The sequence below is a fragment of the Protopterus annectens genome, chromosome 3.part0 (genome assembly GCF_019279795.1).
Source record: "Protopterus annectens isolate FY-2018-M chromosome 3.part0, PAN1.0, whole genome shotgun sequence".
Lineage (NCBI taxonomy): Eukaryota > Metazoa > Chordata > Ceratodontiformes > Protopteridae > Protopterus > Protopterus annectens.
Window position 1 is genome coordinate 942,223,825 of NC_056731.1, and position 17,967 is coordinate 942,241,791.

Below are 17,967 nucleotides of genomic sequence, written 5' to 3' on the forward strand. Positions count from 1 at the left end.
TGCATTTTAACAGGGGTGTGTAAACTTTTTACATCCACTGTACATATTTTTATGAAGCAGTTAAAAAGAATTTTTTAATATTTTGATATTTGTAGTAACTAAGAGTGTTGCACAATTTTGAGATATAGACACTTGTACTTCAGAAATTAATTCAGAGCTTTTGTTAGATCTATAAAATGTGTGCAACTTTTAGCACGATAATATATATATGCACTGATTTCCCTTTTGTATTATAGTTTAGTATGATAAGATTACCTCTTATCTGTAAGTTTACAGATGTCTATCTCTTCAGGTTGCACACTATTTATTTATACATTTAGTTATAATAATGCTGAATGAGTGAATAATTTAGGAAGATTTAATGGGTAATTTATACTATTATTACATAAGCAGTTAAACAGTACACTATTTGTTGGATAATTTAATATTTGTGATTAATAGAAGAGGATTATTAAACTTTTATGTATTAATGAAGGAATAGTTTTAAATGGCAAAATATGTAACTAAATTAATAATGTTATTCTTTTTGAGATATATATAATAAATTATTATTTATAAGTCACAATAGCTTTTGGCTATTTATGTGATGAATTTTTAGGTACTGGTAGGTAGAGATACAGAGATACAGGATGGCCAAGGTGGTACAGCGGTTAGCGTTGTCACCTCACAGCAAGAGGTTCTCTGGTTCGATCCTTGGCTGGGGTGCCTTCTGTGCAGAGTCTGCATGTCCTCCCTGTGGTCGCGTGGGTTTCCTCCGGGTGCTCCAGTTTCCTCCCACATCCCAAAGACATGTTGTAGGTGGATTGGACACTCTAAATTGTCCCTTGGTGTGAGTGTGTTTGTGTGCCTTCCGTGGAAGGTTGGGTGCCGGGCTGGCAACTCAACACCGTAAAACTACTGCCAATCATGAGCGGACAGGTGATCCACTGTGCGACCACTAACCAGGAAAAAGCCAAAAGAAGAAGGTAGAGATACAGAGATATAGTACAGTAATCTATTTGATAGGCAGACTAGGAACTTTACCCATGGCAGGTTGCATTTTCACACACACAAATATATATATATATATATATATATATATATATATATATATATACATACATATACACACACACATATATATATATATATATATATATATATATATATACATATATATTATATATGCATGCATACAGTTATAATTGTAGACTTTGTTTTAGTTATTTATGAGTTTTAGTAGTTTAGTTTGTAGAAAGGAAGAATTCGATAAAATATGGAATGTTAAGATAGTGCTGGAGGAATGGATTAGAGTCTTACTTATAATTAAATTAATATAGTGGATAAATGTGTCTTATCTTTTAAAAGAAATCTTTTTAAATAGACAGTATGGACAGTTTAATCCATTATCTATTAATGTAAATGGTTTAAATAATGTCAACAAAAGGAAATCAATTACAAGATATCTAAAACTAAACAGAGGAGACATTATATTATTGCAAAAGACTCATCTGCTAGATAAAGATATACAATATTTAAATAACTTAGATTATGAAATGTTACCATCTGCTTCTTTAACAAAAATAGGAGAGAAACTGCTATACTTTGGAGAAAATGTAATGTCTAAGGTCAGAGAATCCATTAATGATCCCAAAGGAATGAATACATTTGTAATAATTAAATATAATGGTAAACTCTGTACACTAGCTATTTTTTTATTGGATCCCTGGGATAAAAATCATTAAAACTTACTACAAAGTTGTTAGAAGAATAGTTTAATTTTAGCAGGGGATTTTAACTGTGTATTCAGCATTGAAGATACAAGTGAACAGAAGAAAGCTAAACAAATGGCATCCACTAAAGCACTAAATATTTGGATTACTAATAACTTAGATGATTTACTAATAAAAGCAGAACATAATTCATTGTTCTTCACTCATTACTCTTATGCACATGGGGTGCAAACTACAAATGATAGGGTTTATGCTTCTATAGATTTGCTAATCTGATCATGATGCACTAAGTATTACTATATAATGGATATAAGGAAATTTCCGATTATTTATAGAGTCCCAGTATATTTGATTAAATTAAAATTTAAGAGTTACCTTAAGGAACAAATTGAGAATTATTTTAATTCTGAATAATAATGGTCAGATTAGTAAAGTCATACTATGAGACTCCTTAAAATGCAGAATGGAAAGATGAGCTATTAATAACTTGAAAGAGTGGGATAAAGAGCTGTTAGAATTATAAGATGAAATACAGAAAGTGAGTTATGAACAACAAGCAAAGAAATTAGATAACACTGAAGTCATTAAAAAATTAATGACAAAATATCAAACATTTAAAGCATAAAGTGGAGATAGCTTTAGAAAAAATAAACTTGCACAGTTTATGCAATGACTTTAAAAAAATCTACACAGATTAGCTAATAGACGCAAGATGTTAAGCAAAAAGGCACAAATCAATAACATCTGAAATCCTCACACTAATGAGCTTATTTTGACATACAGGAAATGCTTAATATTTTTTAAAAAATCCATGAGGATCTTAATAAAGATAAAAATAATAATCCTGATGAATACAAAACTGACACATATTTAAATTAAATGTTACTAATAAACTTAATGACCAACAAATATCTCTACTGAATAAGCCTATTACCCTGACAGAAGTTAAAGAAGCTTTAAAAAAAAAAAAAGGAAATGGTAAAGCTCCATGGTTAGATGGTTTGAGTATGCAATTATATAGTCTGCTTCTGTTATATATTTTAGAATTACTGAGTGACGTCTTCAAGATAATTCAGAGAGACAAAATAATTCCTCACTCAGAGAAGTTTTCTGTAATCTCACCTAGCCTTAAACAAAAAAAATGGATAATAAGTTAGTTTCGTCATATAGACCTTTTTCATTATGAAATATAGACTATAAAATATTTATTTCCATTTTCGCTACAAGTTTAAGAGATACAGTAGATCATCATCTTCTTCTTTTGGCTGTTCCCGTTAGGGGTCGCCAGAGTGGATCATCTGTTTCCCTTTCTTCCTGTCCTCTGCATCTTGCTCTGCCACACCAACCACCTGCATGTCCTCTCTCACCACATCCATAAACCTTATCTTAGGCCTTCCTCTTTTCCTGTTACCTGGTAGCTTTATCCTTAGCATCTTTTTCCCAATATACTCAGCATCCCTCCTCAGCACATGTCCAAACCAACGTAATCTTGCCTCAGTTGATGAATTCATTAATAAACATCTAACAGGATTTATAGTCAATAGATTAACATCAAATAATATAAAAAGGGTAGTAACTATCTTAGATTTAGCAAAAGGAATGAACAAGAAACTGGCCCTAATTAGCTTAGATATCAAAAGAGCTTTTTTATTCTGTAGATAGGCTTGTTTAAATCTTCAGAAGCATTTTGTTTCCAGAACAGTTTATTGGAATATTAAAAAAACTGTATACAGACTCCAAAGCATATGTTAAATTTGAATCTTATATTTCTCAGGGATTCACTCTAAACAAAGGCACAAGAGCAAGGGTACCCTTGCTCCCTCTACTCTTTGCATTAGTTATTGAATTCTTAGCTAAAAGTATATGAAACAATGAAAAAAAAATGGTGGATTCTCAATTAACAGAGATTGCCAATCTAAATTACAGCTTTCTGCAGATATCTTAATAACTACAGGAGATTTGAATTATTCAATCCAAGAAATAGATGAGGAAACTGAAAAGTTTCAAGAAGTATCACTTCTGAAATTTAATTATAAAAATGAAACTTTAGTGTTTAATAAATTACTAGATAGCAAGTTTAAATATAAATATACATATAAATATAAATGGAAATATAAATGGAAATTAAAAGAACAAAAATATTTAGGAATAAAAATCTATCAAGATGGGAGCAAGATTATTAACAATAATTAAAAAAAAATGAAAAAGTTTTAAAATTTTGATTCTTATTAAAAAATGTAATGAATGTTTTCTTACTTTTGTGGATAGGTTGGCACTTATTAAAACAATTATATTACCAAAGATTATAACACGTGTGTGTGTGTATATATATATATATATATATATATATGTGTGTGTGTGTGTGTGTGTGTGCATACATATGTGTGTGTGTGTGTGAATTCACTTCAGAATCTCGAAATTCCAAAACATCGAATGTCATATGATCGAGACCATAAATATCAATGTTTCAGAATATCGAAATTCCAAAGCAAATCCAAACAAAACAACAATTGAAATGTTTCTCCAGGGGGGCAAGCCCCACCCGCACACCCACTACTTAAATATACCAACTCTGAGATCAAACTACAGCGAGGAAAAGAAAAACTGCTGCTCCACGCAGTATGCAGATCTCCGTTCAGAATTTTGAAATTCTGAAACTTCGATCATATGGTCTTGACCATATGAATTTCGAGATTTCAGGATTTCAATATTCTGAAGGGAACCCGTGTGTGTGTGTGTGTTTATAGCAATCAATAGCTTTCATATCTGACAAAAAAAACTTAAAGTAAAAATGTTAACGTCATTCTTATGGTATCATGGAAAGCGCAGGATTGCTTATAGAAATCATATAAGATTATGGAAGCATGGTGGTATTAACTTCCCAGATGTAGAATCTTATTCTATTGCTGCAAATTTTAATTCTCTTATACTCTGGATAGGCTCAACTTATAATAGTCACTGGAAAAACATCCAGAAGCAGATTAAATTAAATTTGTACAAGTTTATTAAATATGATAAATTAGAAATATGTAAAACTCTGTTCATCTGGTTAACAAAATTTACCTTAGAAGGAAATTCACTTCAATCTTTAGACTCTGCATATACGAAATCAATTCTTAAAACAGTTGAGAAAGATATATTTAAAACTCCATTAATATAGAAATGGAATTTTTTGTGCTTCCCCATTGCACACACCTCTAGATCTAAGGAAACTCAGAACAATGTTAAAACTAATTTACTAAAAAGGAATGGATTAGTATTGTGGTCTGATTGCTTTAAAAAAGGAAAAGCTAAGTCTCCAGAATATTTAATGGAGGAGTATAACTTGGATGTATCTGTTGGCCAGTTAACATTATCCATCAGTAAAAGATTGAATGAATTTGCATATAACATGAGTGAAGAGGAACAGAACACTACTCCCCCATTACATGAAAGCCATTAACAAAGGTAGAGTGACCTGCAAATAAATCATGTTCAAACTTATACAAGTTAATTATAAATAATAATAATAATGTTGATGCAAAATTGTTAAACTTTTTAGATAGTGATGGACTGGCTGACAACAGATGGTAAGAATAAAACTTTGTTACTTAAATCAGTTAGTCAACTTCTTCACGTTTATACTTGAATTTTTTATGTGGAAATATATACACAATGTCTGTTACTCCCTATAAAATCTGTAAGATTAGAAAAATTATTTCTTTAGTTTGTTGGAGAAGATGTAAAACCTAACTGGATACATGTTTATGGATTGTGAAAAAATTAAATGTACATTGGGAAGAAATAAGTATGTTTTTAAGGAGTTATAGTCTGAAAATTGTTCTTTAAGTAGATCAGTAATAATAATGAATGCTTCATTTCCTGTATCTCTAACAGCCAAAGAGCAAAAAAATGTTTTGAGCTCTCTTGGCAGATGACAGAAAAGTTATTACAAGAATTGGAAATCAAACTCAGTTCCTATATTCAAAGGATTTTTAAATTTGACAGTAATACTATGTAGAACTGGAAAATAAGTGATCAGAATAAGATCTATAAATCATACTAAGCCTTTTAGATGTTGAGATAACTTTGAAATGTTGCTACTTCAATACCAAGGCTCAATGTGTCAATTGTATAAGATTTCCTTGATGATTCAATGTATTCTTACCATTGTACAACAATATGTGATTGAATTTCTTCCTATGTATATATTGTAAATATGTTAAATTAATAAAATTTTTCTTATACAAATAAAGAATCCCTAGGTCTCATAGATATGCCAGGGATCTGAAGCAGGGACAGACAACCCTTGGAGGGGTTTCAGAGCCAAAAGGGCATTAAACAACCCATGATTGAAGTCCTGCTACTCTTTGTAAGGATCCTTAGCCCCAGTAGCCAAACATTTTTTTTTTTTGTTTTTTGTTTTTTGACAGGAACATCTGTTTTAACAAATCTATGAGGTTCAGATCCCTATCTAGATTCAATGAGGGTATCAGGCATCTCTTCACTAAGCTTTGGAGACTCCCCATATGTCCTTCAGATATAATACACCATGGTTTCCCTCTCTACATGGGTACCAAAAGTATGCACAGCCTCAGCACACAAGTAGGCAGCTCCATGTCAGTCACCAACTGGGTCACAGCAGAGGGAAATGACCACCAGGACTGGCCATTCCTCAGGTTTTTCATCACACTTCAGTGAGATGTCTTGTGGAAACTGGACAGTAGCAGATTCAGTATGTGTTTTTCCAGCTTTTTTTTAAGAAGCAGCTTAACTTTGGGGGAGGTGGTTTTGGGCATGGTACCCTCAGCCAAAACCATGGGATGTTGGTTTTACAAATAAACAGAAAGGGACAACAGATGGCTGCAGAGTGTCTTAGGAAGAAATGCCTGACAAACATTGCACTGAATATGGTCATGTGTAGCAGCCAAACAAAAAGGTACTTGTTATGTCTATCTTTATAGGGAATCTGCCTCCCACACTCACATTTTCCCTTCCTGGATTACATGAAAACTAAATACAATGACAAAAAAAAAAAAAAAAAGGAAGGAAGGAACCTGCATGGGCCACTTATCTTTAGACTGCTCAGTAAAGGAAATAGGTCAGTGAACAAGGTACAGTCCAACTCCAGATGTAGCATTTAGACTGGTGGATTAGGTGCCCATATGCCACATATGTACCTTACACCTTTCATGTAGGACATACTTCTGACATATGACATCTGGAAGGTGCAAAAGGCTTTGGTATGCTGGCTGGACATTAGGCTATCCTTGGCAGGATATCCCAAGAGTAAAGAATAATGCAAAAGGGATAAGAAAGGACATCATAAGATTTTGAAATAGCACCTAAAGGACAAAACATTTAGCTTTAAGTATTAGACAACAGAAGGTAGAAGGCTCAATAATGCAAAATTATAGACCAAAGGACGAGGAGGGTTTGTGAGAAGCAGTAGTACAGCTAGTGTGGAGCAAAGTGGGGCAGCCTCTTCGTACAGAAAGTAGTAGGGAGCACAATCATCAGATACTGAAGGGTCTTCAGTATAGTACATTATGCAGTACATTACCGACATTCATATACCAGTATTGCATTTGTTTTAAGAAATGCAGTACTTAGTGCTCTATATGTGGCATAAACTACAGTAGCTGCTTGCTACATGTACCAAGCAGTTTCCTGTAGTTTAAAAGTTTAGATTTGTTTTAAGGTCTGAAACACTTTAGCACTCTGTGTATGACACAATCTAAAGCAAATGTTTGCTACAAATGTAGAAAGCAGCTTGCTATAGTTAAAAGGAAAGAACTCCTTTTTAAAATTAGAACTGAAACACTTAGTGCAGCACTCAGTGACCCTATTTTGTAACTCAGCTTAGAGATGGGAGTGGAGCACCAGATCAGGAGATGGTCAGGCAGTAGTACAGCTAGTTACATCTCTGGTGAGAATCCGGGAGATGTACTGCAAGGTTTTGTTCATTATTCCTAACAATTACATAACACAGATAGATTGGGAAGGAAAGACAAATGAAGGACTGGACTTCATCCGCAAGCTCTCATTAAAAAGTCTGGATTAGGATCAGGGGAACTGCTTGATGCAGTAAGTCACACAGAATGAGGTAGAACAATATTAAGGAATCAAAAGAGGAGAGAAAACACTGGTTTACCATTAGAAACATTTGTAAGGCAAACTTAGAGGGTTCTGCTAAACTAGCTAATACTGGTAACTGAAGAGAACCTGAATACATGAAAACAAGCTACTACAACGGTTATTCACCAGGCAAGAGTCCTTTGTAAGTTGGGTCATACAGACCAATACTCAATACTTAACTTATTTCAACCTGAACAGCAGAAGTCTCATTAACACCTTTGCTTTCTGCGAACTTCTAAGTCAGGAAACCATTTGCTTCCTGTAAACCTTTCTCCAAAACCCTCTACTAAAAACTGACATCACTAGATATATAATATCTGATAAATGGTGTGAGTTATAAAAAAAAATCTAAAACTGACTGCTCTTTGGTAGACAAAGGGCTATACACACTAGTGTTAATAACAATCATCTGGTCTGTAGATTTTATACTGCAGATTTATGAAAGAAAAACATTTTTTGATAGCCAAAAAAATACTAGTATTATGATCAAACAAAGGGTTATGTCTATGTAAGTGTGTAAGACAGATCCAACATGTGGGTAAAATACTAGTATTATGATCAAAGGGTTATGTCTATGTAAGTGTCTAAGACAGATCCAACATGTGGGTAAAAGAATTGTTCAACTGTTCAAGAGATTTCCAGAGATTTATGACAACAGGGGACTGGATACTGCTGTTTTGTGATATTGCTGAATCAATGCAAATTAAGCATATAATAATTTCACAATATTTCAAAAACAATATTAATGTATAAAGCTATTTGCGTTAGATGGCAAGTAACAGTGGCAACATTTTGTGCCTTACTGTTTTGTATAAGATGGCACCATTTGTTCACTTGTAAGTTGCACAGCTTTTTTAAATGAATGCAGTTATGAAAATATAAACTAAATACGGCTATAGCACCTTTATCTCAGAATGTCTTCACATTGCCCACCACATTTTAATGTCATGTTTTACCAACACCCACTGCTTGAATACCCCCACCACATGGTAGTATCATGCTCTAGTTTTTGTATTAATGTAAACATAGAAATGTTCTAGTTTTTCATAACATTTTGCAGACATTCCTTAATAACTTCATTTCTACATATCTCATGCTGACCAGTTCAATGTCATGCTTATAAAATCATGTCAGTTGCAGGAGCTACCTTGTTGCCTTAGTTTTATGTAGGTACTGTTACTAGGAGTTCAGAAATTAGACATCGAAACAGTGATTAGTATACTCATTTCAGGAGGACAGGGAAGACTCCAGTAAAGATGAATATACTCTTACAGGATACACAGGAACTCTGCTTTCTTGATAATTCTGCTCTTGTCGGAAGCAACGAGTTAATCATAATTTTAAGTCATTTACTGCACGGACTGCCAAAAGATTACCTCATATTGTCTCCTCACTTGACTGATCTGCAGTAAATTGATCATATACCAAGTAGATCCACCCATGATAATATATGAAAAATACGAATGTTGATAAGAGATGCCAACAAAACCAAACAAACAGACAACACAACACTACAAAATGAAAATACATTCAGGGACCTCATCATTATCATAGGTTCATAGGTAGGTACTAGGCTATTGGCCCTGGGGCCTATACAAGCCTAGCCAAAAATGTACCCTGGCTTTTGCCACCCAAGAAAATTATTTTCCTGTGCCCCTGTCAAGCAGAACCACAGAAGTGATCCCCGGGGTGAATTTCCTATTACCCATCCAATCATCAAGATTTTTCTTGAAGAGTGCTAATGAGGAGCTCTGTTTGACATAGATAGGTAGTCTGTTCCAGAGTATGGGAAGTCTCTGGGACAGGAATCTATCCCTCCAGCATGTTCTGTTTATTGTGGTGACAAGGTTTAGGTCCCTAGAGCGTGTAGCTCAGAGGGATTGGGATTTCTTTAAGTGGAGCATGTCCAACAGCTCTGGGTTTGACATAGCTTTGTATGTTAGGCAGAGATCGCCTCTGAGTAGGCGATATGCTACGGAGTAAAGCTGGTGATTTTTGAGACGGTCTGCGTAAGGCATCTGTTTGAGACCAGTAATCCTCTTTGTGAGGTATTTCTGCGGCCTTTCCAGTTGTTGTAGATGTCTTGTGAGGTACATACCAAAATCATCAACAACCCTCCCCTTCCTATTTTCTGCAAGAGATCGGGATATCACATCAACCATCACCATTGCTTTTGATTCAATGCCACTCTCCTACATTCTTTAGTGGTCATGCCAGACTGTAGTAGATCTTCTATAATCCATCCATCTCTTTATTCGATGCCCTCATTTCCTCTTGCCTTCTTCCTATATTTCCCATATCTTCTTCTCTAAATGGTTTTCTGCTTTTATGCACATGCGCCCAAACCATGGTAATCTGTTCTCTTTGATCTTTAGTGAATTGGAGACACTCGACTTCTGGTATAATTACCTTATTTCTTCACCCGTCCCACAGTGTGCATCCTACCAGCCATCTCATTCACTTCATCTCCATCACCTCTAGCTTCCTCAACTGCTCTGCCTTCATTGTCCAGATTTCTGTACCTTACATAGTGGACACATCACTGCTTTGTACACCTTACATTATAGCTTCTTTGCCATTCTTTTTTCACACTCTATACCCAACTCCCTGTGCCAGCTGGCTGCAGTATCTTTGATTTTAGCTTTCACCTCATCATTCAAACCTCCCCTCTCCTCAACCACCCCTCCTAGACACATGAAACTGTTAACCTGTTCTACTATTTTCCCTTCTATCTCAGTTTTCAGCTCTTCTCATTTCCCCAATTTGCTGCCAAGACAACAGTCTTATCTGTATTCAGGTCATTCTGTGGGCCTCCATTCCATTCCCCTAGCATTTATTCTTGAGAACACTCCTCCATCTACCTACTTAACTGAATAAACTACTTGAAACTTCAACAAGGTGTCTTTATTCCTCCCACAGACAGGGCATCAGAGAGGAATTCTCCTAGACTACATTTTATCTGGACTAATCCTTTGTAATCTGCTTCTTGTCAGTCCTATCACCCTCTGGGTCACAGGTGGTATACCAGACCCGACTCAAACTTTCTGGATTACACCTCTGTTCACCAATATTAGAACTATGGACCTAAATTTTTAGCAGATAAATAGAACAAACGCAGTGGAGGGATACTCAGCTCCTTCTAAACCTATGAAGTAAACTTCCCCTTCATGATAAGCATAAACTAGATGACTGGCTGGGTATCCACACATTTAAATAATTGGTATGGCCCTCCTGAAAAAAGGAGATTCAGTCTGAAGGAGGGTACTGGCAAGGCATAAATAGTAATAAGACTCAGTAACCTTGGAATGTCTATGAATCTGTGATTGTATAACACCTCATCACAAACAGAGATAGGAAATAGACTTTCCAAAGGTTTTCAGTCAAGCAGAAGCACTAGACAGTGTGTGTGCGTTGGGGGTTCTCTTTCCCCTCTTCTATTCACTATTTATCATAAACCCATAACCCTTGGGCAAGTAGGTTAAAGGAGATACAAGTCAGGGTTACAAAATGAAAGCATTTACTCAAAAGGTGACCGTATGCAAGGATGGCATGCTGCTTTATCTATCAGATCCTGAAAGGGATTTTGAGGTAATATGTCACAATCTTTTATCATTATGGTAGCAGTACTGGATACAAGCTAAAAAGACAATATAGTACAGCAGTAAATGATTATTCACCTAGTGATCTGTTGCATGAAGAGTTCCCCTTTCTGAGTGACTCCAGTCAGCTAGTGTGTTCAGGGCTGAGGTTAACAGGCACATCCGAAAGCTCATGGTTCTTATTACTAGGTAACATTTTAAGAAAAGCAAAAGATCAGTATGGGAAACGGGAAGAACATTTACCTAGATATGACACAGAGAATTTATAAAGTTCAGAGCTTTGTCCTGCCACTGGCATTATGCATGGCTCAGGATTTGCCTCAACCTCAGATGACTTTTTTTAATAAACTGAGAAAACCCCCATAAAATGTATATGGGCAGAATAAAAATCACAGAGGTAGCATGGAACACTATAACTTTGCCAAAAGATGCAGGGATGTTGCCAGTCACTATCTTTGAGACATACTGCAAGGGGACAAAGACTAAAAAGTAACAAGGAATACTGGGCTCAAACCACCACTGTAAGTGGGAAGTCATGCTAATACAACAACTGGGACGGATCAGGAGGATGTATAATGTATTAAGGAACAGAAGGTTGGACAGTAAAAACAGCAGGGGAACATTGATTGTGGATTTAATAACATTCATTGAAAGAGACAAACTCACTAACTGAATGAGTCAATGCCGAAAGACATGTTACGAGAATTGTGGCAGCAAGCAAGCAAAAGATATTTCCAGTTTATTTGCTGGGATCAGTTAAAGTTAAAGACTAAAGGGAAAATAATGGCATGGGAGCAATACACACAGGGGTGTACACTATGGTATAAGCACAGAAGTGCACAATAAATTAATATGTATGCAAAGGGTTTTGAAAGTGTATCCAACCCAAAGGAAAGACAAGTCAAAATGGATTCTTTGATGGGCAGAAAAAAGGCAAGTGCATCTGAATAAAAACACAGCCATATGTAAACTATATAAAATGTTAGAAAAAGGTGGCAAGCAGACAAATAAGCTTAGAATTAGTTTGTAGGAAGAGTTAACTACTGCAATTATATATGCAAACTGGGAAAGAGTCAACCTAGCCCAAAGCATGCCACAAATGTGAGGAAAGTTAGATTTTTTTGCTGGAAATGCCTCAAGTATTTTCATACATTTGCAACACACACTATAATGTACCAAGTGTTAAACCCATTTGCTGGATATGTGATACTGGTTTAATAAGGGATTTTATACACATCTTTTGGCAATGTCATAAAATTATAACAACTTAAAGGCGAGACAGGGAACACAAGACATGTGAAATGTTATTTGGCCTGGAAAAGTGGTATTCACAGCATTTCCCCGAATCATATCACTCAAGTGTCCACAAATGCAAGGAAATACCCTGTTTTTTTTAGAAAAATACAGCAGCAGCAGCCCTGGCCACCTGATCTGGCTGCAAGTAGTCACAGTATTTGCTGTAAAGAGATCTCTGTTATGACTGCAGATGATTCAATTAGAGCACTGCTTTACTGCAACTAATTGGCATGTTACTAACTTGCATATGGAGTCATCCTCCTTCCTGTTCCCCTACCTACTTATTATGCAGCAGCGAACCTAACATGTATGCTGGTCTTCTAATAGGTCTCAGTCTATATATTAAGGAAGAAGAAATAGCCATTGATATTTTGCAGCAGACAGAAAAAATGCTTTTCTAATGGCAGAATACATCTCAAATGTTTATTTTGTATTTTTCCCAGTAAGTCTAATTTTCAGTTTTCAGAAAATATGTGAATATTCCTGATTTTGCCTTGCATTTTTGTTCTGTCTCAATTAACTTGTGGTGAGCTCTTAATGGGTTGTTTTATGAGATGCACAGTGTTACTTTGATTCCATCCACATTTATTTGCTTAATGTGACTAAAAGCAAGGTCATACTTTAAATGAGACGTGTGTGTCCAGTGGGCTTACCTGTCCACAAATAAATGAAAAAAAAACTAATTTTCTAGTCAACAGCGTACCTTTTAAGTGCCCAGAATTTATTTTTTCAAAATGTTACAAAAGATTCTCCTGCACAATCAAAAAAGGACACAGTGACTCTTAATTCTTCTTCTTCAAATGAGATTCTCCTTTATTGAGCGATCTTTTCAGAAATTTTACATTTTCAGAAAAGATCGCAAAATAAAGGAGAACCTCATCTGAAGAAGAATCAAGAGTCACCGCGTCTTTTTTTGATTGTGCAGGAGAATCTCTTGCAGCATTTTGTAAAATAAAAATCTCGTTAAGATCTATGTTAAGCTCACAGCTCGACCTGCTGGTTTGATTAGCTTGAAGCTATACGGACACACATCTAAATTGGTTTGGTGTCATCAGTACAAGATACACACAAGGGAGAGCCTTGGGGTACTGCTATGATCAGAGGAGCTTCCAGGTGCTAGGACAAAAAAAAATGTTCAGAATATGCAACCAACAACATTGCTGATGCCTCATTTTTGTCTAAATTTCATCTGATGACTACAGTCAAGTTAGTAATCAGACATTAGAATCCACACTTATATTTGTTAGGAAAATGCAGCACATTAATTGATGTCTCCTTTCTGACACCTCTACTTATAGAAAGTCGCTGGCTGCAAAATACTCCACAAAAAAGGAAATTTATTGAAGATCCAGTCCAGTACAGTTAGCGCTTTCGTCTTACTTCGTTGAATAAAACTTCATCAGACAAAATGTTACATTAATCCATTGCCATATATAAGCAAACATGATCACATGGTTAAATCAATTAAGAATTAGTTAAGAATTAAAGGACAAACATCTAATATTACAAAGTGTTAAAATATTAAACAGATAATCCTAAGATTCAGTAAGGCATGCCCATTGGGAAATATTAGTGTCAAAAAATCTTTTAAGAACAAGAAAAATAAGAAAAAAACATTAAAAAATATTACTGTACAATAAATAAATAACTTTGAAAGGTGTTCGGAATACAAATGACCTACATTAGCAACCGTGAAATAGCTTAAAAAATTAAGTTAAAAATAAGATGAAAATATATAAAATGTGTGCAGAAACTTGTAATAAGTTCAAAACTGGCATTTGAAGTACATAAATCTATAAATCTATACTATTACAAACATTACATTTTTTACATAAGTTTATACTTTTTTAAGCTGTTTCACGGTTGCTAATATAGGTACTTTTTATTCTGAACACTTTCAAAGTTAATTTATTGTACAGTAATATTTTTTAACGTTTTTTTCTTATTGTTCTTAAAAGATTTTTTGACACTAATTTCCCAATGGGCATGCCTTACTAAATCTTAGGATTATCGGTTTAATATTTTAATACTTTGTAATATTAGGTGTTTGTCCTTTAATTCTTAATTAATTCTTAATTGATTTAACCATGTGATCATGCTTGCTTATATATGGCAATGAATTAATGTAACATTTTATCTGATGAAGTTTTATTCAGCGAAATAAGACAAAAGTGCTAACTTTACTGGTTTGGATCTTCAATAAATTTCCTTTTTTGTGGAGTATTTTGCAGCCAACGGCTATTTATTTTATTACAGTTTTTTCAATTTTACTAGTTTGTTTTGACCTCTCCTTATAGGTTTGATTTTCTTGTCTGTAGATTAGTTAGTCAACTCAGACAATATCTATCCATGACTAAAAACAGGCCAGAGCTATTAACGCTACTGACAACTGCAGCAATAATACTTCTTCAAAAATCAACCAGTTAAGTTAATTATAACTACATTCCTGCCTCAACAACATTATGAACCTGACAAACAGAAAGGCAATCAAGGGACTTAATAGTACTGACTCTCCCAGTAGGATTCTTGTGTTCCTGCAAAACAGTGAGTTACTCAGTTCAAACTGACGCAAAACAATTTTCAACTCTAAAATGGCTTATTCTCATGCAGGCCAAAGTACCATAAGAACATTTCCTTGCTATCCTGCAAGGTAGTGTGTACAAGTATTGTGATATCTGTGTAGAAGAAATTAATCTTGGTTTAATGAGCTTTTTAGATTCCCAGTTTCTGCATATTAGAACCTCAGCCTTGAAAAAAATGCTACTAACATTTCCTGACAGCAAAATATAGCTAGTACATTTGAAGAGTATTTTATTAATTTAAAGAAAATGAACAAAATTATTACAGTTACTGTTAACAGAAAATGTGTTAACACCTCTGCATAAGTATGACAGTGTTATGGAGTCTTAATACTATTCAAGTGACACTAATTTTTAGTCAGCTAATGTCAGAACCAAATTTCACAATGCAGGTTGGGTGAGAGGATTATCGGCCTCAAACAGATGCCATAAGCAGACCGTCTCAAAAAAAACTCCAGCTGTACTCCGTCGCATATCACCTACTCAGAGGCAATCTCTGCCTATCACACAAAGCTATATCAAACCCAGTGCTGTTGGACATGCTACACTTAAAGAAATCCCAATCTCTCCGAACCACATGCTCCAGGGACCTAAACCTTGTCACCACAATAAACAGAACATGGTGGAGGGATAGATTCCTGTCCCAGAGACTTCCCATACTCTGGAACAAACTACCCATTAATGTCAAGCACAGCCTCTCATTCGCCCTCTTTAAGAAAAACCTTGACGACTGGATGGGAAATAGAAAATTCAACCTGGGGATCACTTCTGTGGCACTGCCTGAAAGGGGCACAGGAAAAATCATTTTCTTGGGTGGCAAAAGCCAGGGAACCTTTTTGGCTAGGCTTACATAAGCCCTAAAGCCGATAGCCTAGTAACTACCTATGAACATGGTGAATGCAAAGGTGTACTATGGTGTCACTCATAAGGAAGAGTCTATTGATTAAATAAGTAAAATCTCATACTAAACCTTGAACAATGTGGCTCCAGGAACATCAGATACTGCTTCTTTGGAATAGGAAACACTCTGTTCAGTGAAAAATTCTAGAATTGCTTTTTCACTCACTTCAATGCCGACTATCTTGTGTCCAAGATCAGCCAGCCTGCAAAGAAATAAAAACAAAGACCAAAGGTAGTATTCATATAAACAGAGTGCTGTAAGAAAACATAAAAATAGTACAATTTATTTTTGTTGTACCTAACTACCTCAGAAATATTCCCATAATTTATTTTTCATTCCCTAAAAACAGGTAAATCAAAACTCCACATTATGGAAACCACTAGTGGGACACCATATTTATCTAAGAAAACATATTTCAATTAAGTCTGGTATCATGGAAGAATTACTGACATTTTCTCTATTTTCTAAAACTCACCTTTGTTATGTGCCTTGTATTCATTGACTTTTAGAAAACTGACAACCATGGATAAAACAAAGTTATATGCAAGTACACTGACCGCAACTAACCGTTGATGTTTGAGGACAAGCTACAGTAAAAGTAAATTACAATATTTAAGTTACAACCACTTCACTGATGTCAAACCCTGGTAAAAAATTGCAAAAGAGGAGTGGCTTTGTATCTACACAAGTCTAACACTGGAATACAATGACTTTGGTATTCGAATGACTCCTACACGGTTGCACATTCTCTTCGGTTACTCAAACCAGAACAGGACAGACGTAGTAGGTAACCAGCCCTTCTTATAGGTAACTAAATAAGGCATAAAATCTTGTATCTGAAGCATAAACTGCCATTCCTAAAAGAGTTACAACAAATTGCCAATAAAGAATGTAATACGTTATAATGAGTACGTTTCAAGATAGTAACTAAGATCATACAATACAACAGCCTAGATGTCTTAAATTAATTTCAACTGCAATAAGCATGGTAATTAAAATAATACACACAGAAATAACTAAATGTAATAAAGGTTCTGCTTTTTTAAGGAGATAGATCACCTCTGTACGCTGTCCTGGGTAATGATACACCCTTATTAATCTACCTGCTGTAAACAAATTTAATTAGCATAAAAAGAATGAAAAAACACTAAACATAAGCTTTAATAAAGAAAAATGTTATCTCAGTGTTAACATATGACGTACTTAGTACTAGGTGTCAAGATTAATCTTAAATGCTAAATATGAATCAAATCATGGTTATAACAGAAGAATTGCATACCTTAAATCCACTCCAGAGAATTTGATAAAACCAAAAACAGGGTTTAAAATTATTCACCCTAGCTAGGGTCCAGTAGTATGTGTGAGCTGCTCTCACCATATGCAAATTCAGCAAAAATAAACAGTTTATAATCAATACTGTAGCACAGGTTTTCTATGAATAATCACATCTCATTTAACTGACACAAGATTATTAAACCCTAAAACCTTTATAATATCACTACTTAAAACAGCAACTCTCCCAACTTTAAAAACACAAGACATTTTTTGGCAGAGAGCAAGCTCCAGACTTGGGCACTATTCCCCACATCCCAGAACTATATATATGTTACAGACATACTAACTCGGATCTGAAAAGTTTGGGTAACAGGAAGAAAGTGATGCAAATGCAACACTCACCTTCTAGTTATTCTCTAGATCCAAATGTCATTACAAGACTATAGTGACATTCTAGTAATGATGTTCTGAGAGTCAATTAAATACCC

At 34.9% G+C, this 17,967-nt stretch overlaps 1 protein-coding gene across 5 annotated transcripts in view; it reads right to left on the reverse strand.

Annotated features, from left to right (window-relative positions):
* Positions 1-17,967, reverse strand: part of TPMT (thiopurine S-methyltransferase) — an 857,398-nt gene that overhangs the window by 480,013 nt on the left and 359,418 nt on the right. For all 5 annotated transcript variants that reach the window (XM_044065272.1, XM_044065269.1, XM_044065268.1 and 2 more), the window contains exon 4: positions 16,274-16,406. In XM_044065272.1, the coding sequence (XP_043921207.1) occupies positions 16,274-16,406 (133 nt within the window). The remainder of the gene's footprint in view (positions 1-16,273; positions 16,407-17,967) is intronic.